Genomic DNA, 22,834 nt, shown 5'->3' on the forward strand with positions numbered 1-22,834 from the left:
TGTGAGGGTGTACATGTGTAGGTGTGCATGCCCGTGTGTACATGTGGGTGTGCATGTGCACATGCATACATGAGGGTGTACACTGTGCATCCGGGTATGTACATGTACATGTGGGTCATGTGCACATACCCTCGCTGATGCTGTTTCCCATGGACACTCGTGTGTTTACTGCTTGTGGTGAACACAGTTTGTGAACATGTATTTAGTTGAAAACTGGGAAACTTAAAAAACAGAACAAAATTGAACCTGGGGATGTACCTGCTCTATCAAATGCAGCACCTGAACAGGTGGCCCATGGAGCCGCTGATGCTGACGGGCAGCAGGCCCACCTGCCTCCCGCACGCTCCGGCACAGAGAGCAGCTGCAGACGGCTGCCGCCTCCGAGGGCACAGACGCCAGTATGCTTGCCTCCCACGACTCTCCTTTCCCGAGCTGCACACGTCGGCCCAGAGCCCTTCCTGGGGTGCTTCTCCCACTGAAGGCCCCCCGACATCACCGCACATCAGCTCCCACATCCTCAGACGTCACCACAGCTTGGTGCACTTTGCTGAAGACACAAACATCCCACCACGGGCACGGGAAGCACACACACTCCTTCCCCAGACGCCCCCTGGATGTTTGGGAGCGTACAGGGCTGCTGTCCCCACCTCTAGTACCTCAATCCTTCGCTTCCCCAAGAAGCAGGCTGAATTTCTAACGCTCTCGCTGTCATCTCAGAGGAGAACTGGTGATCACAGATGCCCTTTGACCTCGTGAACTCCCACAGCACCTCATGTGACCTGGATGGTCCTTACGTCACCAGCCCGTAGGCCGCAGAAGGGGGACTGCCCCCAACTGCCTGACCCCACAGCCTACGCTCCCGACCGACCTGTGCGGCAAGAGGGGCAGCCCTGATCCTGATGGGCCTGAAACCCCTTTATGGATCAACTTGTGTCCCCACAAAAACACACTGACCTCCTCACCCCCAGCACACCAGACGGACCTCATTTGGAAATAGGGTCTTTCCAGAGGTGATCCTGGTCTGACATGACATAGCTGGTGTCCTTACCAAAAATGAAAATTGGGACACAGAGACAAAGGAAGAGGCTGTAAAGCCACAGGAGGAGACAGGGAACGGGAGCCGCATGCCAAGGACAGCATGCCAGGTGGCGAGGCCCGGGGAGAAGCAAGGAGGGGCTGTGCCGGTGCCTCAGGGACAAGGCGAGGCCAGCCTCCAGGCTGGGAGGGGCGGTCCTTGCTGTGCGTGCCCCCGCTGTGTCGTCACAGCCGCCCCAGGAACACATGTGGCTGTGCTGCAGAGCTGAGTTCACTCCAGCAACAGACTTGGGGAGGGCTCCTGACCAGGGGGAGGCCTGGGGAGGGCCTCGTCTCCTGCGCTGGTCGGACGCAGGCACCGATCCCCCTCCTGCACCCTCCACCCTGTGACCGACTCTCCTCCACTCAGCAGTGTGCCAGGCCACCATTCAACCGGGAGGTGCGATGCCCATCACAGGGAAATCGAAGGCCTGAACCCAGTGCCCACTGTCAACCCACACCCGGACTCCAAGAACCCTGCTCCCGAGGCTGTAATTACCCCCACCCCAAAACCCATGCCAAACAGAAAGTGGGCATCATCAAGGGTTGAGGGCACATGGCTTCTGATGGCTCAGTTTCAGGCCTCAGCTGTGTCCGGAGAGAAGGTGGCCCGGCTCCTTCCACACGACCCCAGAGCTCCGAGGGGACCCCCGCCCATGAAGTGCTCTCCGAGGATTAACAGCTCATCCTGAGAGCGTCCAAGCCTGAGGCCCAGGGACGAAGAGGCCAGGCTCCACCCCACACAGCCTCACTTGAGAGGCTCACCTCCCATTCTTTTCTGTGTTAGAACCACCATGAAATAGGAGGCAATAAACAGCACGCCCAGAAGACACCCCCAACGGCAGCCCCTCCAGCTAGGGACCAGCAGCCAGAGGGGCCACCTGGCCACTACGGGCTGAGTGAGCAGAAATGCCACCAAGCCCCCAAGGCTGCAGGAGACCCAGGCTGGCGTGAGGCAGCTCACAGGACCCACTCGGGCCGGAAAACAGCTCGCTCCTGCTGGCCGGTCACCAGCAGGCGCCAGGGCCCTCTGACCCCCTGAGGCGCGCTGCGGGGCCACCCTCCCGGCCCTGCTTCTTCCACAGGGTTGCACGCCTTCTGGCAGCCAGCTGGGAGGGCGGCTGGGGCAGCAGTGGGGCCGGTGTGTGGCCCAGCTCCCCACACGCTTAGCAAACCCGCCTCACCCAAGGGCTTTACTGCACAGCCCCGGAACCCAAACCTGTCCACAGCTGCTGGGACCCAGACCCTTGGCTTCTCCTCCTTCACATTTTGTATTATCCGCCTCTGGCCACATGTCATCACTTAGCAAAGCTAACATCAGCGGGCCTGATTTAGAAAGGATCCTGCACAAACGGTGCACAGCGAATGATAGGAGAATCGATACAAGAAGGAACGGAAAACAACCTACTCTGCCATCCTTCCAAGGGGGCCGGCTGGCCTTTTGCTTTAAAAACAAACCTGTAACTATTGCCAAAAAGGGCCTGAGGCAAAGTGGAGAGAGGGGCAGCTCTGCACAGGCCTCTGACCCAAATCATTCCTTTGGGTGAGGACACGGTTCTGGCCTGAGGGCGAAGAGCTGACAAGCCGCTGGACGTCAGGGCGGCACACAGAGAGGTGGCGATGCCCCACCCCACAAGGCTCTGGCTGGGACTGCTGGAAGGCACACAGGCTGGCTCATGTGCAGACACTCAGACAAAGAGACTAACAGGAGATAAAGAACCACACTGATAATCTTCTCGGAGCTTCTGCACTTTCTTCTTCATTGCCAGTAAAGGCTTTTTAACGAATCACTTGTTTTCAGCATGATCATGTGTTTTTGGTTTACAAAATATATTTAAAGTAGAAAAATGCCTTAAATCATAGGACTATGCTTCTAAAGCTTATTTATCTGGTTTATAAATATGGTTTCAGATTGACATGCTGTTAGAATATATTCTTTAATGTTTTGAGGCCCAGAAGACTGTGACATACCTGTCAGGTGGCCCTCCAGCAGTACGCGAAGCTACTCTCACCACGGGGTGGTGTTGACATTCCACTCCTCCTCAGGGCGGCAGGCGGCCCCCACCCACGCCTAGCCCTCCTCCCTGTCATGGGGACTGGCCCAGGAGAACCCCCCAAGTTCTGCTCCTGGGAACACCCTGCCACTTCATTAGGAAGCCAGCAGAGCAAAATCAGTGAGCCGCGTCCCAGGTAGCCCACATCACTGAGCTGCAGAAGACGAGTTTGGTTCAGGCATCTGCAGGACCCCAGAGTGCGGAAGGCCCCAGAGGGCAGCACTGCACAGGCACAAGGGGCCTGCCCAAGGGGCCCGGAGGCCTGCAAAGCCAGGGAAGCTGTGCCCGGCCCCTTCCGTGGTCCGCCATCAGGACGCTGCAGCCTGCGGCTTTTGCTATATGTGAACCCAAACTCCACTGTGCCAAGCAGATGCGACATTTAAGGGACATTAAGATGGGAAAAACAAAACTGCCTTGATTTTAATATGCTGTGAGTGCTTCTAATAGGTCGCCAAAACTTAGAGATGATAAACTCCTAGATGTTACCTACGTTTCTGTTTGAAAAAGCAAATGTCTCTTATTTTACTACATGTATTTTAGTTATTTTAAGACACCAAATAAAAACCTTATTCTAGATTCATGAAGCATTGAATATTGACCTTACTATCTCTGCTCCTCCTCCTCCTGTTCCTCTTTAAAGCAGAAGCTCCCCTTCGGCAGCCATTTCCAAGCTTTTGCAATCAAGGCTATTATAGACTCAACACCCCAAGCTCACGTGCCCATCCACCTGAGGAACTGGGGTTCTGGAGCCCTGGGACATGCCTCCAGCACTGCCCACCCTGCCAGGCTTGTCCCAGGCCACTGTCACCTCCTGTCTGTCCTCACCCTGGTCTGCCTCCTCCCTCCCAGTTCCCCAAGTCCAGGTCCCAAGCACACACTACCTAGGCCCCTCTGTGCAGACCAGCCAGCCGAAGCGCACTCACAGGCCCCCCTCCTCCGGCTCCTCAAACCTCAACATCTGCAGATGCAGGCCCTTCCCCCCAGGCCTCATCTTGTGGGTGTAAAGGACACTCCTTCACAGGATTCTTCCCATCAGCGATGTACCTGGGCCCTTTTCCTTCTATTTCATAAGCCTGACATTTCTGCACCTTTCTCCTGCTCCCTGCATGGAAGGACATCCCTAGCATGAAAAATAACCACCTTGAGAACGCATGGCATCCATGTTAACTCCGGAAACTATGACACCAATAAGGCCAGCATGAAATCCACAGTAACCAAAGTGTGTCAGTCTTTTTTAGGAGGAAAAAAAATCTCTTTTTTTTTTTTTAAAGAAAAAGGTGTAATTATTTTATTTGTAAAAGTGGTCCTCTCTTCCAAGAACAGTGAGCCTCCTAGATGGCACCAATGACCAAGGGTCCCCACTGCAGCCTCTTCAGAAGAGTCCAGGGTGCCAGCACTCCACCCGCCTCCTGGCCAGGCAGCACCCACCTGTGCGCAAAGACACAGCTCGGGGAGGGGGCACAAGGGCTTTTCTAGGTAAATGTTCTACTTCTCGACCTGAGTGGTGGACGTATAAATATAGGTCACCATGAAAATGAACAGTTACTAAAATTAAAGGAAAAATGGACACACAGCACTTACCGAAATTCAAGAAAATCAGTTTGGCCTGTATCCCAGGACACAGTTTGATGAGAAATGGAATGGCAACATACAGCCCCAGAACACAGAGCAATATCTTCCTCAACCGGAACCACAGGCCCTTCCGCCTGCAAGAGAAAAGCGATTAACAGGTCAAAGGCAGCAGATGCAATTTTGCTACAGTTTATTAACAGCATTAACAAGATCACTAACAAAGATCTACACATCTTTTACCACAAGAATATTGCCAGTAATAAGAGTAGCCTCCCACTTGCTTTTCTTAAACTAATTATTTTAGGATGGTCTTTTAATCTGAGCTTAGAACTCTTAACAGCGGGGGTCGGCGGGGGCGGTAAACATTTTTCCAGAAAGCCAAAGAAACTACCCTCAAAGGTTCCTAAGCTCACCCAGGGCCCAGACAAACATCAGAAAGTGCCCGACCTGACGACAGACAGTAGCTGTAGCTTCATCTCCAAAGAGAACGGCGCTGACTACCCTCAGGCGCGGGTACCCATGAGCTCCTTGCAGGGAACCTGCCCAGCCAGGTCCTGGGAGGGAGCAGAGGGCTGGGGAAAGACTGTGGCTGTCATCACCTGTCCTGGCTTTTCGCTGACATCCTCTCTGGCATCAGTGAGGCCCCTCCTCCAGATGCCTCCAGCTGGCAGCGCACCACGGTCCCAAAGCCCCCCGAGCCCCGAACGGCTCCAAGGCTTTCTCATCCTGCTCCCAACCCCCTTTCAAAGCTGTAGCCCAGAAATTCTCAAACTTTCTAGATTAAAAGCCTCTCTACAACCAAAAAATTGAGAACCCCAAAGATCTTCTGTTTATATGGTTTATATTTATTACTATTTGTCATGAGAAGTTAAAAACAAAGAAGTTTTAAATAAAATATCGATTACTGCACCTAAAAATAAACAGCCCATCACATGTTAATATACCTAACATTTGTTAAAAATGATAATTATATTCCCAAATATAAAAACTTCTGGTGGGAAGAGTAGCATTCAATTTTTACAAATCTCTTTAAGCCACACAGTTTAATAGAAGACAGACGGATTCCCATTTCGTGTCTGCATGCCATCTGTGTGGCACCACACGCCATGTAGCATCCAGAAAACTCCACAGCAGTCTGTGAGAACGAGAGCAAAAAGGCAAGGAACATCTTAGTGTTACCATGACAGTCGTGGTGAGCGATGGACGCTCTGAAGGAACTCCAGGGGCCCCAGGGGCCCCTAAGGCAACGGCTGTTCTGACTCACCAAGTCAAGTCTGACCCCTACAGGTAGTTGTTTCTGGACTGCTTCCAGAAATATTCAAGGCACAGCTGAACTGCTGACACGCGCAATGATTCGGACGGACCCCGAAGCACTGTGACACGTGAGATAAGGCAGACACGGAAGACTGCACACTTGTCTCATATTCCAGAGGAGGCACAGCCACAGGGACAGAAAAGCAGACCCGTGGTTGCCTGGGGCCAGGACCAGAGGGAGGGGGCTGCGGGGGCCCAAAAAACCTGTCTGCCTTGGTCGTGGGGGCACGGCTGTACAGTGCTGGCCGATGTCACTCCCCCTGTACACTGCCACCAGGAAGCCGAAGAGAAACACACACATCAAATACGACAGCTCCCTCCTTCCACACCTGGGGTGCCCAGTGGTCACTGAGCGCCCAGGACTCTCCAGGTGGTGGGCAGCAGGGCCAGCAGGGAGGGAGCCTGTGTCTGTACTGTGCTCTCAGCTCGGGGGGCAGACACGAGGGCATGAGGAGAGGCCCCCAGCACTGGGTGGGATGTCTGGGGCTGGGCTGCCTGCAAAGAATCACTGCATTAGGAATACAGGAGCTAACTAGACGGCATGGAGAACAGTTCAACATGGCATCTTGAATTCCACACACAGCCTGCCTTTCAGTGAGTAAAGGCATACGATTCTGGGGCTAGAGGTGTGGCCTCTGAAGTCAGATGATCTGGTCTAAGGACCAACCTAACGTTTACTAGCTGCGCAATCTCAGGCAAGTTACTTAACTTCTCGGGGCCTTGGTTTCCTCCCTGCGTGATGGGCATAAAAACGGTGCCTCCTCTGTGAGGCTCCTGGAAGGAGGACACACGATAATGTGCACAGAGTGCACACACCGAGTCCTGGCACCAGGCCCACAGTGTGTCTCAGCTGCTTTTCTCACCAGAGGGAAGACCAGGGTCTAGGCACAGCTGATGGCCCCAAACCGTGGGAGGTTGGGTGTAACCGTGAGAGGCCCGAAGATGCCAAGAAGGACTCTGGGCTTTATTCTGAGATGAAAGGGGGAGTACAGAAAAGAAAACAGCCTGCAATCCAACGCACAGCCAGCAAAGGCCTGAGGCTGGGGGCCGCCGTGCCGCCCCCACACCGTGTTCAGTGCCTGTGAGAACCTCTGCTCTACCACAAGGTGTTCGGGCAGCCTGCAATTTCACACCGACAGGAAGAAAAGCATACACCCAGAGATTGGTTCAGAATGTTCATCGGAGCTTATGCACAGCAGTCCAACACTGAGAGGACGCAGATGTCCCTCCGTGGTAAGGGTGAGCCGTGGCCCACTGCACAGGAGGGAGAAAGCCGGCTCCCGGCGCCCACTGCCTCGTGAATGCGCCTTGGACCGCCCTGCGTGAGAGGCCAACGAGAGGGCTGGACCTCTGGCCGACTCTGGCTCGGACGCTAGTTCACCTCAAACATGTTCCTACTCTTAATAAAATCATAATTTTCTTTTCTGTGCTATTTCAGGGTAATGCTTCCTCCACAGACAGTGCCTTTTCATCTTCCTTGTATTTCAAAATGATTTATAAGATTGAAATTATCTGTTCCTTATAAAGTTAAAAGAATTTATCAAGAAGGAGCAAGAAAACAGGAGGAATAAAAAATGTTTAGGGAATAAAGATATTGCCTTCATTTCTCAATTGCTACCTATGTTTTGTTAGTATTCTCAGAAATTCCCCTAATTGCAGTCTTGACTTAGTGTGGGTAGTACTGCTAACGAAGTGGCAGCAGTAGAATGCTGGACGCACTCCCGGGTCTCCATGTGGCAGAGGAACAGCCCCCGCACGGTCGAGGGGGGCATCGCCTCCGCATGCCCCGCGTGCGCCCGCTCTGACCTCGGGGGCCGCTTCTCCACACGCCACCCCATGGGCGCGGGAACGGTCCTCACCGTGACCTGTACGGCAACTCAGGGGCTTCTCACCAAAGGTTAGTCGCATTACCAGTACCATAAATACACGATGACAATCGCTAGTCATGAAACAGAAGGGAACTGTAGGAAATATAACGAGTAGACTTACTGCCTTCTTGGGCATTTATTCATCAGAGAAATGAAGATGTACCCTCACTCAGGACTGGTACACACATGCCTGCAGCAGCCTCATCTGTGAGAGCCCCGGACCAGGTGTCTTTCAGCGGGCGAATGAACAAACTGGTCCACACAAACCATGGAATCCTACTCAGTCATAAAAAGGACACACTACTGATTGTACAACTTGCATGAACCTAGGAATTATGCTGAGTGAAGAAAGTCAATCAATCCCAAAAGGTTACAGATTGTATGAGTCCATTTATGTAACATTCCTGAAATAGAAAAGTGACAGAAAGAGTCAGATCAGCGGCGCCCGGGCCTGCAGGCAGAGGGCGCTGGAGGGACGGCCTGAAGGTGCGGTGGTGGCACCGGGCGTGAGTGCCCTGAGTGGCAGTGCTTCCACGAAGCTGCACAGGTAATGAAATCACACAGCCACACACAACACACACGCAAGTGCAATGTAAACCGGCAGAATCTGAATCAGCTCTATGGTCTGCACCAATGTCACTTCCTGGGGTTGATTTTGCACCACAGTTGTGTAAGAGACCCCATTGAGGGAGGCTGGGGGATGGGAGCACCTGCACTTCCCTGTACACTTCTGTGCAGCCTCCACGAATCTGTAATTATTCTAAACAAACAAACAAACAAACAAAGGAAAAATCAGGCATTAAATCTGCAACACAGAAAAAAACAAAAAAATATAAGTAATCACTAACAAATCCGAATAATGTGCTGGATATCCATCGTGTTATCTCAACCTAAGTACACATTTCCACAGATGAGGACAGCAAGTCCCAGGGAGCCAGGGAACTCAGCCAAGGCTGCACCCCAGGGTGAGAAGCTAGGTCAGCGTGGGTGCGTGGGCCAAGCCGACCTCTGCCTCTGCTCCTCCGGGCCTAGGGGGCAGCCAGCCCACCCCTCTTCATCAGGGCCTCACTTCCGGAAAAGGTGGCCAGAGGCCAGGCGCCAGGGGCCAGGGGCCCAGAGCACCCACGTGCAGTCGGGGATTTAGGTGGAATCATTTTGGTGAAAGGGTTTAGAAATTTTTTGATAGGGGACTTTTTAACAAGTCATTGAGAAAAGCGCAATTTGTGCAATTTACAACTTCCTGCTGCTTTCTAGAAGGGTTAGGTGCCAAGGCAATCCTTGGTCGAAGTGGTTGGTGAGGACGCTAGGGGCAAGCTGAGAGGGGCTGAGACCTGTATCTGAGAGCTGTGTGGGGCTGTTCCTCTGCCACATGGAGACCCGGGAGTGCGTCCAGCATTCTACTGCTGCCACTTCGTTAGCAGTACTACCCACAGTAAGTCAAGACTGCAATTAGGGGAATTTCTGAGAATACTAACAAAACATAGGTAATAATTAAGAAATGAAGACAATATCTTTATTCCCTAAACATTTTTTATTCCTCCTGTTTTCTTGCTCCTTCTTGATAAATTCTTTCAACTTTGTAAGGAACAGGAGTCTGGAGAAGGAAGCCTGGAACCAGCAGGGAGATGGGGGACTGCAGGCTGATACCCAGCTGGCTCCAACGTGCTTCTGGGGAAAGGACAGACGGATCGACGCAACAGTAGAGGGCCCAGAACCAGACTCTTGTAAATACAGTCAACTGATCTTTGACACAGATGGAAGAGCAATACAACCGTAAAACGACAGCCTTCCGCAAATGGAGCTGTAACAGCAGGACACCCACCTGAAAAAAAAACACTTGAGTCTAGACACTGATCTCACACCCTTCGCAAAGATTAGCCCATAATGGGTCACAGAGCTAAAAGCAAAATGTGAAGCTAAAACTACGAGAAGATAACAGGAGAAAATGTAGGTGGGTATAGTGATGATTTTATAGATACAATACCATAAAGGTTCAATCCATAAAAGAAATAACTGGTAAGTTAGACTTCATTAAAATTTAAAACTTCTGCTCTGAGAAAGACAGTGTCAACAGAATGAGAACACAAGCCTCAGACTGGAGAAAATATCTGCAGAGATAAAGGACTGTTATCTAAAATGTACTAAGAACTCCTAAAACTCAACAATGAGAAAACAAACAATCCAATTAAAAAATGGGCAAGAGACCTGGACAGACATCGCATCAAAGATATAAAGATGGCATGTAGGTATGTGGAAGGATGTTCACCATCACATGTCACTGCGTCTGCAAACTGAAACAACGAGATACCTCCACACACCTATTACAGGGGCTCAGATGCAAAGCACTGGCCACACCAAATGAGGCCAGGAGGCGGGGCAGCAGGAGCTCTGATTCACTGCTGGTGGGAGTGCAAAATAAAACAGTTCAGTCTCTTTGGAAAACAGCTTGGTATTTTCTTCTTTTTACTTTTTTTTTTTTCAATTTTCTTTGTTTTATTAAGGTATCATTGAAATACACTCTTATGAAGGTTACACAAGAAAAACAATGTGATTACGACATTCACTCTTATTATCGAGTCCCCCTCCAAACCCCACTGCAGTCACTGTCCATCAGTGCAGTAAGATGCCACGGAGTCCCTACTTGTCTTCTCTGTGCTAAATTATCTTCCCCATGACCTTACACATGCCATGTGCACTAATCATAATGTCTTTCAATCCCCCTCTCCCTCCCTCCCCACCTGCCCTTCCCCACCCCTCCCCTTTGGTAACCACTAGTCCCTTCTTGGAGTCTGTGAGTCTGCTGCTTTTTTGTTCCTTCAGTTTTGCTTCGTTGTTATACTCCACAAATGAGGGAAATCGTTTGGTATTTGTTTTTCTCTGCCTGACTTATTCCCTCTAGCTTCATCCATTTTTGTGCAAATGGTAGGATTTGTTTCTTTCTTATGGCTGAGTAGCATTTGTGTATATGTACCACATTTTCTTTATCCATTCATCCACTGATGGACACTTAGGTTGCTTCCATATCTTGGCTATTGTAAATAGTGCTGCAATAAACATAGGGGTGCATCTGTCTTTTTGAATCTGAGAACTTGTTTTGTTTGGGTAAATTCCTAGGAGTGGAATTTCCAGATCAAATGGTTATTTCTATTTTTAGTTTTTTGAGGAACTTCCATACTGCTTTCCACAATGGTTGAACTAGTTTACATTCCCACCAATAGTGTAGTAGGGTTCCCCGTTCTCCACATCCTCGCCAACATTTGTTGTTCCTAATCTTTTGGATGTTGGCCATCCTAACTGGTGTGAGGTGATATCTCATTGTGGTTTTAATTTGCATTTCCCTGATGATTAGCAATGTGGAGCACCTTTTCATGTGCCTGTTGGCCATATGAATTTCTTCTTTGGAGAATTGTCTGTTCATATTATCTGCCTATTCTTTTTTTTTTTTGAGAGGGCATCTCTCATATTTATTGATCAAATGGTTGTTAACAACAATGAAATTCTGTATAGGGGAGTCAATGCACAATCATTAATCCACCCCAAGCCTAATTTTCGTCAGTCTCCAATCTTCTGAAGCATAACGAACAAGTTCTTACATGGTGAACAAATTCTTACATAGTGAATAAGTTCTTACATGGTGAACAGTACAAGGGCAGTCATCACAGAAACTTTCGGTTTTGATCATGCATTATGAACTATAAACAATCAGTTCAAATATGAATATTCGTTTGATTTTTATACTTGATTTATATGTGGATACATTTCTCCCTTATTATTATTATTATTATTTTTAATAAAATGCTGAAGTGGTAGGTAGATGCAAGATAAAGGTAGAAAACATAGTTTAGTGTTGTAAGAGCAAATGTAGATGATCAGGTGTGTGCCTGTGGACTAAGTGTTAATCCAAGCTAGACAAGGGCAACAACACATCCACGGATGCAGAAGATTTCTCTCAAAACAGGGGGGATGAGGTTCTAAGCCTCACCTCTGTTGATCCCCAATTTCTCACCTGATGGCCCCCCTGCAACTGTGCCTGTCTTAGGTTGTTCCTCCCTTGAGGAATCTTACCCTTCTCTGGCTAACCAGTCATCTTCCAGGGCCATATAGGGAAATGTAAAGTTGGTAAGTGAGAGAGAAGCAATATTGTTTGAAAAGATTAGCTTTTTACTTCTTTGCAGATTTATGCCCTGTGGCTTCTATGCCCAGCATTTGTCTTGAGGTATCTTTACCACTTGGAAGAATTATGATACTCGGTAAATTCGATATGAGGCACGAATTCTATTTAAGGGTTGTAATTAGGAAGGAAGAAGAAAAGCTATAGAAGTAGCAGACAGAGGAAAACATGGGAAGATTGATTGTTTCTTTGACATATCTTCTTGTAGAGTAACTTAAGCATGTATAGGTTTTAAACTACTAATTAAATTGTGCACACCCATTAACATAATAGGAGTACAGTTACATAACCAAAGCATACCTGTAATTACCAGCCATCTCCAGTGAAACCAAGAAAACCAGTTAGGCACCCTAGGCATTTGTGAAAACTTATCTATGATATGGTGGATATTGTCCAACTGAACTTGAACAGTCTGAGAGAAATCAGACAAATTAAAACAACCCATTCCTGGGGACTGTTCACATGCCATATGTTCTTTTAACAGTAGATACTCTGTAGTTGTCAGATTTTGGAGTGCTACAACTTGCACTTCTCCTAATTCTTGGTTGAGTTCCAACAGTATAGATCCAGTCAAATTTGTTGTTTTACTGTATGCACAGGCCAGCTTAGATATCTCCTTCTTCATTCCCATGGCAAGTCCAGGAGCTGGTGGGATGAGTGCATCTACAGCTGTAGCAGTGCGTGGATCTTTGCTGGGTTTTTTGATGATCATCTTCTGGCATGAGTCTTCCAGAGAGTGCTGATGTTGGAAGTTCTTCTTCATATCGTATCTTAGTTCAATTTCTGAGTAGCCAAATTAGGCTTAATTAGGCTTTGATCCTCTGTATAAACACAAACAGACCCTTTGCCTACACTTTGATATGCCCTTTATACCATTGCGTAGAACTCCTTGGAGGTCACCACACAGGAACTGCATTTTCTTTTTTAAGAGAAAGGAATATTATCAGAAAAATGTACCTCCATAGCTGATCATCTGACACCCTTTAAGTGATCAAAATTAAGGATACTTAAAGCATGCATTAATCGTTGATTTACAGTTAGTTTTATCCTATCAGGGAGTAATCCACCTTTTCTTTCTTTCTTTCTTTCTTTTTTTGTTATCATTAATCTACACTTACATGAAGAATATTATGAATATTATGTTTACTAGGCTCTCCCCTATACCAGGTCCCCCCTATAAACCCCTTTAGAGTCACTGTCCATCAGCATAGCTAAATGTTGTAGAATCACTACTTATCTTCTCTGTGTTGTACAGCCCTCCCCTTTCTCCTACCCCCCCATGCATGCTAATCTTAATACCCCCCTTCTTCTTCCTCCCCCTTATCCCTCCCTACCCACCTATCCTCCCCAGTCCCTTTCCCTTTGGTACCTGTTAGTCCATTCTTGGGTTCTGTGATTCTGCTGCTGTTTTGTTCCTTCAGTTTTTCCTTTGTTCTTATACTCCACAGATGAGTGAAATCATTTGGTATTTCTCTTTCTCCGCTTGGCTTATTTCACTGAGCATAATGCCCTCCAGCTCCATCCAGGTTGCTGCAAATGGTAGGATTTGCCCTTTTCTTATGGCTGAGTAGTATTCCATTGTGTAAATGTACCACATCTTCTTTATCCATTCATCTATCGATGGACATTTAGGTTGCTTCCAATTCTTGGCTATTGTAAATAGTGCTGCAATAAACATAGGGGTGCATCTGTCTTTCTCAAACTTGACTGCTGCATTCTTAGGGTAAATTCCTAGGAGTGGAATTCCTGGGTCAAATGGTAAGTCTGTTTTGAGCATTTTGATGAACCTCCATACTGCTTTCCACAATGGTTGAACTAATTTACATTCCCACCAGCAGTGTAGGAGGGTTCTTTCTCCACAGTCTCGCCAACATTTGTTGTTGTTTGTCTTTTGGATGGCAGCCATCCTTACTGGTGTGAGGTGATACCTCATTGTAGTTTTAATTTGCATTTCTCTGATAATTAGCGATGTGGAGCATCTTTTCATGTGTCTGTTGGCCATCTGTATTTCTTGTTTGGAGAACTGTCTGTTCAGTTCCTCTGCCCATTTTTTAATTGGGTTATTTTTTGTTTGTTTGTTGAGGCGTGTGAGCTCTTTATATATTCTGGACGTCAAGCCTTTATCGGATCTGTCATTTTCAAATATATTCTCCCATACTGTAGGGTTCCTTTTTGTTCTATTGATGGTGGCTTTTGCTGTACAGAAGCTTTTCAGCTTAATATAGTTCCACTTGTTCATTTTTGCTGTTGTTTTCCTTGCCCGGGGAGATATGTTCAAGAAGAGGTTACTCATGTTTATGTCTTAGAGGTTTTTGCTATGTTTTTTTCCAAGAGTTTAATGGTTTCATGACTTACATTCAGGTCTTTGATCCATTTTGAGTTTACTTTTGTATATGGGGTTAGACAATGGTCCAGTTTCATTCTCCTACATGTAGCTGTCCAGTTTTGCCAGCACCATCTGTTGAAGAGACTGTCATTTTGCTATTGTATGTCCATGGCTCCTTTATCAAATATTAATTGACCATATAGGTCTGGGTTAATGTCTGGATTCTCTAGTCTGTTCCACTGGTCTGTGGCTCTGTTCTTGTGCCAGTACCAAATTGTCTTGAGTACTATGGTTTTATAGTAGAGCTTGAAGTTGGGGAGTGAGATCCCCCTTATTTTATTCTTCTTTCTCAGGATTGCTTTGGCTATTCGGGATCTTTGGTGTTTCCATATGAATTTTTGAATTATTTGTTCCAGTTCATTGAAGAATGCTCTTGGTAATTTGATAGGGATTGCATCAAATCTGTATATTGCTTTGGGCAGGATGGCCATTTTGACGATATTAATTCTTCCTAGCCACGAGCATGGGATGAGTTTCCATCTGTTAGTGTCCCCTTTAATTTCTCTTAAGAGTGACTTGTAGTTTTCAGAGTATAAGTCTTTCACTTCTTTGGTTAGGTTTATTCCTAGGTATTTTATTCTTTTTGATGCAATTGTGAATGGAGTTGCTTTCCTGATTTCTCTTTCTATTGGTTCATTGTTGGTGTATAGGAAAGCCACAGATTTCTGTGTGTTAATTTTGTATCCTGCAACTTTGCTGTATTCCGATATCAGTTCTAGTAGTTTTGGGGTGGAGTCTTTAGGGTTTTTATGTACAGTATCATGTCATCTGCAAATAGTGACAGTTTAACTTCTTCTTTACCTATCTGGATTCCTTGTATTTCTTTGTTTTGTCTGATTGCCATGGCTAGGACCTGCAGTACTATGTTGAATAACAGTGGGGAGAGTGGGCATCCCTGTCTTGTTCCCAATCTCAGAGGAAAAGCTTTCAGCTTCTTGCTGTTCAGTATAATGTTGGCTGTGGGTTTATCATAGATGGCCTTTATTATGTTGAAGTACTTGCCCTCTATTCCCATTTTGCTGAGAGTTTTTATCATGAATGGATGTTGAACTTTGTCAAATGCTTTTTCAGCATCTATGGAGATGATCATGTAGTTTTTGTCTTTCTTTTTGTTGATGTGGTGGATGATGTTAATGGACTTTCGAATGTTGTACCATCCTTGCATCCCTGGGATGAATCCCACTTGGTCATGGTGTATGATCCTTTTGATATATTTTTGAATTTGGTTTGCTAATATTTTGTTGAGTATTTTTGCATCTACGTTCATCAGGGATATTGGTCTGTAGTTTTCTTTTTTGGTGGGATCTTTGCCTGGTTTTGGTATTAGGGTGATGTTGGCTTCATAGAATGAGTTTGGGAGTATCCCCTTCTCTTCTATTTTTTGGAAAACTTTAAGGAGAAGTCTTCTCTGTATGTCTGATAAAATTCCGAGGTGAATCCATCTGGCCTGGGGGTTTTTTTCTTTGGTAGTTTTTTGATTACCACTTCAATTTCGTTGCTGGTAATTGGTCTGTTTAGATTTTCTGTTTCTTTCTGGGTCAGTCTTGGAAGGTTGTATTTTTCTAGGAAGTTGTCCATTTCTCCTAGGTTTCCCAGCTTGTTAGCATATAGGTTTTCATAGTACTCTCTAATAATTCTTTGTATTTCTGTGGGGTCCGTAGTGATTTTTCCTTTCTCGTTTCTGATACTGCTGATTTGTGTTGACTCTCTTTTCCTCTTAATAAGTCTGGCTAGAGGCTTATCTATTTTGTTTATTTTCTCAAAGAACCAGCTCTTGGTTTCATTGATTTTTGCTATTGTTTTATTCTTCTCAATTTTATTTATTTCTTCTCTGATCTTTATTATGTCCCTCCTTCTGCTGACCTTAGGCCTCATTTGTTCTTCTTTTTCCAATTTCGATAATTGTGACATTAGACCATTCATTTGGGATTGTTCTTCCTTTTTTAAATATGCCTGGATTGCTATATACTTTCCTCTTAAGACTGCTTTCGCTGTGTCCCACAGTAGTTGGGGCTTTGTGTTGTTGTTGTCATTTGTTTCCATATATTGCTGAATCTCCATTTTGATTTGGTCATTGATCCATTGATTATTTAGGAGCGTGTTGTTAAGCCTCCGTGTGTTTGTGAGCCTTTTTGCTTTCTTTGTACAGTTTATTTCTAGTTTTATGCCTTTGTGGTCTGAAAAGTTGGTTGGTAGGATTCAATCTTTTGGAATTTACTGAGGCTCTTTTTTGTGGCCTAGTATGTGGTCTATTCTGGAGAATGTTCCATGTGCACTTGAGAAGAATGTATATCCTGTTGCTTTTGGATGTAGAGTTCTGTAGATGTCTATTAGGTCCATCTGTTCTAGTGTGTTGTTCAGTGCCTCCGTGTCCTTACTTATTTTCTGTCTGGTGGATCTGTCCTTTGGAGTGAGTGGTGTGTTGAAGTCTCCTAGAATGAATGCATTACAGTCTATTTCCTCCTTTAGTTCTGTTAGTATTTGTTTCAGGTATGTTGGTGCTCCTGTATTGGGTGCATATATATTTATAATGGTTATATCCTCTTGTTGGACTGAGCCCTTTATCATTATGTAATGTCCTTCTTTATCTTTTGTTACTTTCTTTATTTTGAAGTCTGTTTTGTCTGATACCAGAATTTCAACACCTGCTTTTTTCTCTCTGTTGTTTGCATGAAATATCTTTTTCCATCCTTTGACTTTAAGTCTGTGCATATCTTTGGGTTTGAGGTGAGTCTCTTGTAAGCAGAATATGAATGGATCTTGCTTTTTTATCCAGTCTATTACTCTGTGTCTTTTGATTGGTGCATTCAGTCCATTTACATTTAGGGTGATTATTGAAATGTATGTACTTATTGCCATTGCAGGCTTTAAGTTTGTGGTTACCAAAGGTTCAGGGTTAGCTTCTTTCCTACATTACTGTCTAACTTAACTTGCTTGTTGAGCTATTATAAACACGGTCTGATGATTCTTTATTTCTCTCCCTTCTTATTCCTCCTCCTCCCTTCTTCATATGTTGGGTGTTTTGTTCTGTGCTCTTTTTAGGAGTGCTCCCATCTAGAGTAGTCCCTGTAAGATGCCCTGTAGAGGTGGTTTGTGGGAGGCAAATTCCCTCAACTTTTGCTTGTCTGGTAATTGTTTAATCCCTCCTTCATATTTAAATGATAATTGTGCTGGATACAGTAGTCTTGGTTCGAGGCCCTTCTGTTTCATTGCATTAAGTGTATCATGCCATTCTCTTCTAGCCTGTAGGGTTTCTGTTGAGAAGTCTGATGATAGCCTAATGGGTTTTCCTTTGTAGGTAACCTTTTTTTTCTCTCTGGCTGCCTTTAATACTTTGTCCTTGTCTTTGATCTTTGCCATTTTAATTATTATGTGTCTTGGTGTTGCCCTCCTTGGATCCCTTGTCATGGGAGTTCTGGGTACCTCTGTGGTCTGAGAGGCCATTTCTTCCCCTAGTTTGGGGAAGTTTTCAGCAATTATTTCTTCAAAGACACTTTCTATCCCCTTTTCTCTCTCTTCTTCTTCTGGTACCCCTATAATGTGGATATTGTTCCGTTTCGATTGGTCACTCAGCTCTCTTAGAATTCTTTCATTCCTGGAGATCCTTTTATCTCTCTCTGCATCAGCTTCTCTGCGTTCCTGTTCTCTGTTTTCTAGTCCATTAATGGTCTCTTGCATCTCGTCCATTCTGTTTTGAAGTCCTTCCAGAGCTTGTTTTATTTCTGTATTCTCCTTCCTTAGTTCTTGCATATTTCTCTGCAAGTCCATCAGCATGGTTATGACTTTTGTTTTGAATTCTTTTTCAGGAAGACTGGCTAAATCTATCTCCCCAGGTTCCTTCTCAGGGGAAGATGTAGCAGATGCCGAAGCTGTCTGGGTTAGTCTTGTCTGGATCATATTTTTTTGCCTTTTCATGTTGACAGGTGCTATTGACTGTCAGCTGGGAGGGCCAAACTTTTCACTTGCTACTGGCCTTTCTTTACTGGGACAACTGCGACCCCTAGTGGCTTGTGTTGGGTAATTGCGTGTAGACTGGGTCTTTTGTGTCTTGCCCGGCCAGTATGGAGGAATTTCCCTTTCTGTGCGTGTGGTCTGCCTTAGGCTGCTTCTCTGCTTTGGCAGCGCCCGGAGGGTTAATGGACAGGGCGCTGTTTGGCTGTTTACCTCCGTGAGGGGTCTCAGAGCTGATGCCCAGGGGGTTAGTGTGCCCAGTTTTCCCTGTAATTTCCAGCCGCTGGGCTGTGACCTGTGTTGTTTCTGTCCAGCTGTTGTGTCCCTGTCCCTTTAAGACTTTCAAAAAGCACTCGCTTTTCTTTGTCACAGGGGCATCAGCTTCGGCACCCGCTCAGAGGTCTTGCTGTCCTGTTTCCCTAGTTTCCAGCCCTCCAAGCATGCACTGTGTCTGCGCTCTGGTGCGGATGGCTGGGGCTGGGTGTTCAGCAGTCCTGGGCTCCCTCTTCCTCCCGCTCCAACTCCTCTCCTCCCGCCAGGAGCTGGGGGGAGGGGCGCTTGGGACCCGCCGGGCCGGGGCTTGTATCTTACCCCTTTCTCCAGGCGCTGGGCTTTCGCACGTGTGGATGTAGTCTGGCTGTTGTCCTGTGTCTTCTGGTCTCTCTTTTAGGATTAGTTGTATTTGTTGTATTTTCAAAAATATGTATGTTTTTGGGAGGAGATTCCCACTGTCCTACTCACGCCGCCATGTTGGCTCCCTCTGCCTATTTTTTAATCAGGTTATTTGCTTTTTGGGTCTTGAGGTGTGTGAGTTCTTTACATATTTTGGATGTCAACCCCTTGTCGGATATGTCGTTTACAAATATATTCTCCCATACTGTAGGATTCCCTTTTGTTCTGCTGATAGTGTCCTCTGCTGTACAGAACTTTTTAGCTTGATGTAGTCCCATTTGTTAATTTTTGCTTTTGTGACAGCTTGGCATTTTCTTACAAAACTAAATACATTCTTATCATGCGTTCTAGCACTCGCAATTGTACAAAAACCTGTACATGAATACTTATAGTAGCTTTACTCCTGATGCCAAAACTTAGAAACAATGAAGACGTCCTTCAGTAGGTGATCAACAAACTGTGGTTCGTCCAGACAGTGGGATATCTATCATTAAAATGAAATGAGCTATCTAGCCATGGAAGGAATGGAAGAAACTTAACATTACTTAGTGGAACAATTATACTAAGTGAACAAATCCAATCTGATAAAGCATGACTACAACTATATGACACTCTGGAAAAGGCGAAACTATAGAGACAGTTTAAGGATCAGTGGTCGCCAAGGGTTAGCAGGGACAGGGGGATGAATAGGTAGAGCAGAGAGGATTTTTTGGGCAGTGAAACTGTTCTGTATGGTTTACCATGGTGGACACATGCCAGCATATACTGCTAAAACCCTCAGTGTACAACAGCAGTGGAAACCGTGGACTGCAGGTGGCGATGGCGTGTCACTGTGGGCTCCCTGACTGAGTACCCCGCTGTGGGGCACGACGCCGGCACGGGGCAGGCATGTATGGGAGCTCTCTGTACTCTCTGCTCTATTTTGTTATGAATCTGAAACTGCTCTAAAAATGAAGTTTAAGATAGTCTAACTCTGAGTAGAAAGATCTGGGGCTGCAAGGAGGGGGCAACAGAGCGATGCTCCTCAGTTGGCATGAAGCCTCAACTCTGCAAGAAGAGTGAGTTCGAGAGATACCGCATAACATGGTCCCCACAGTCAGCATTACTGCATTGCATGTTTCGAATTTCATTGAGAGTAGATGTGTTGAGTGTTCTTATGACAATGAGTTAGAATTAAAATTTTTTAAGTGAACAATTTACTTAGAGCTATCAGTGTTTTGGGTCTCCCAGGAAACCTGGAGCCCAGGGAGGATACAAGGAGAAGTGCAGGAATGGCAGTCATTGGTTAGTGAATGATACACTAAGAAATTCACTAAAAACAAGAGAAAACTGTTTAGTTTTTAAAACTCCATAGCCCATGTACTAGAAATTCTATATTACTTTTATCAGTATGTTCTATACTTGCAAATAATCAAGTCTGCAAAAGTCCCATAACCAAAGGACAAGGTTTCTGTGCCCCAGACACAGAGCCAGCAGGGCGCTCTCCGCAGGGCACTCCTGGGGCCTGCCCGCTTGGACGGAGGGCGGCACCCGGCGGCACTTTCCTCCCTGCCTTCACAGCTGCCCCGGGGCGGCTCTCTGAGCCACGCTGCTCACTCCCTCCCCGGCAGTATTTTCTTACATAGGACTTGAGTTTCTGGAATTCTGATGTTCTCTTGATACAAATATTTAATGATGAAATACACATTCTTTTAATACCTGAGAGTATAAGTTCCCTTAATAAAACTTAGTTTCTCTAGATTCTATTTTAATCAATGCTATAGTCAGGAGAAATCTTTTTTTTTTTCATTTTTCAAAACATTTTTATTTTGAACTAATTCTAAATCTATAGGAAAGTTGCAAAAATAGCACAGAGGTTCCTGAATATTCTCCACCTAGATTTTCCAAAAGATATACACATATTACCATCTCTTTCTGAACTGTTTCAGAGGAAGTTGCAGACATGATGTCTTTTTTTAATTGAAGTATCAATGATGTACAATCTTATATTGGTTTCAAATATGTAACACAGTGGCTCAACAGTTACCCCTTTTATTAAATCCTCACCCCTACTAGTACAGTTACTATCTGTCCATACAGGAAGATGTTATTTTGTAAGAAAATGTAAATGGTGAAAATTCACTCAAATTGTTAGAAGAAAATGAGTAAAACACATAATCCAAAGAAGGTACTGGATTAGCCACCGAGACTTGCATCACTGAAGGACACTGAGCCAGGAAGACTCATAGCACCTCCCCCTAACTTTTAAGAAACAGATTAATTATCATATCATCTGTGACAGAACACGGAGAACAAGGAAGAATGTTCAAAATCAAAGTGGGTTTTCGTATAATGGGCAAGCAGAATCAATATAGCACCACCAAGAACCCACCAATGAATTTCAAATATGAACAGAGATCCAACAATTCTGGTAGTGTGAAAGCAAATCAGGTAGTGAAGTGGGACAGCCCAGCTGCTATGGAAAACAGCCCGGCAGGTTCTCAAACAGCTGAACACAAAGCTGCCGTCAGATCCTGCGATTCCACTCCTAGGTAAACACCCCGAAGAACTGAAAGCAGAGACTCAAACAAGACGCCTGCAGACCAGAGTTCACAGCGGCACTGCCCACAACAGCTGGAAGGTGACAGACAGCCCAGTGTCTAGCGGAGGAGCGGCTCAACACAGCGAGAGAGACGCCGCGGCGGAGCGTCATTCGGCCATGAAAAGGAAGGGCCTTCTGATATGCGCTGTGACGTAGATGAACGTTAGAAACATTATGCTGAGTGAAATAAGCCAGACACAAAAGGCCAGCATGGTACGGTCCTTATGTTGTATATAAGCCACATGTGACAGATGAAAAGCAGGGTTGTGTATGGGACACACTGTCCACGTGGAGCTGAATACTCCCCATCCTCCCTGGTACATAAGATGAGGACACACCTGGGTCATTCAGATCCCAAGTGGCCTTGGGACCTGGTAATACCACAGGAATCCAGTAAGCCGAACTACTGAGGCCACAGAATTGTATGCAAGACTGTACTGTCAGAAAAAATTCATTAATTAAGGCTTTAAAAATATATATATATTAAATGAACTTGTCAGCTCAGCCTTTTCTCATCCCTTCCACCTCCTTAGAACGACAGTGCTCGCACTTCTTGACAGCTGCGAGTCAGGGACCTACGCCAGTCAGGGGTCTGTCCATTCTCTCATCTGACTCTGCTTTTCTCTTTGGCTTCTCCTTCTGTGCCTTCTAAAGAGATACTCAAACATAACTAAATACTTTTAACAATTATTGTTTTCTAAGAAGTCTGAGCTGTCAAAAACTGTATTTGGAATAGGAAACAGGAAAAATAACGGTATAGTCATTCCCAAAGGTCCCCACCCTTAAGTAAATGCTTTCACATCCTCTGCTGGATATTCAGGGTGTTAGCTGAGCCAACTGGTCTTACTCAGTGAACCCCATTTTATACCTATCGATCTGCAGCCTGGAAAACACTTAATGGTGGGACACGAAGAGCAGCAGAGGCTCCCTTTCATCCTCTCCCATCACCTATCAAAGGGGAACAGGCAGAAAATGAAGGAAGACTTTAAACCACAGATCCCTGCCCCCAGTTTTCAGGGTGATACAGAAAATAATGAGGCTGAGCTTCTCATAGGAGAAGAGCTGTGCCTCTGAACTCACTCTAAGAAAGCTTCCTGTGGGAGGGAGCTGTCATTTCTTCACTTTTATTTTTACCACTTCCTGTTAAAAGAGCAAAACATTTTCTTTGGGTAAATTCAAAAGGTGTATTTT

The 22,834-nt window shown here is 45.9% G+C and overlaps 1 protein-coding gene across 3 annotated transcripts in view; it reads right to left on the reverse strand.

The window, feature by feature from the left end:
* ABHD12 (abhydrolase domain containing 12, lysophospholipase) overlaps positions 1–22,834 on the reverse strand; it is a 65,314-nt gene that overhangs the window by 15,775 nt on the left and 26,705 nt on the right. For 2 of the 3 annotated variants that reach the window (XR_005029489.2, XM_036908716.2), the window contains exon 2: positions 4,710–4,834. Coding sequence is in view for 2 of the 3 variants with exons in the window: in XM_036908716.2 (XP_036764611.1) it covers positions 4,710–4,834 (125 nt within the window). In the remaining variant the exon portion in view is untranslated. Of the gene's footprint in view, positions 1–4,709; positions 4,835–5,147; positions 5,206–22,834 lie in introns of those variants that run through there. The other variant, XM_036908717.2, reaches the window with a different exon arrangement.

The sequence above is a fragment of the Manis pentadactyla genome, chromosome 14, assembly GCF_030020395.1.
Source record: "Manis pentadactyla isolate mManPen7 chromosome 14, mManPen7.hap1, whole genome shotgun sequence".
Taxonomy (NCBI): Eukaryota; Metazoa; Chordata; class Mammalia; order Pholidota; family Manidae; genus Manis; species Manis pentadactyla.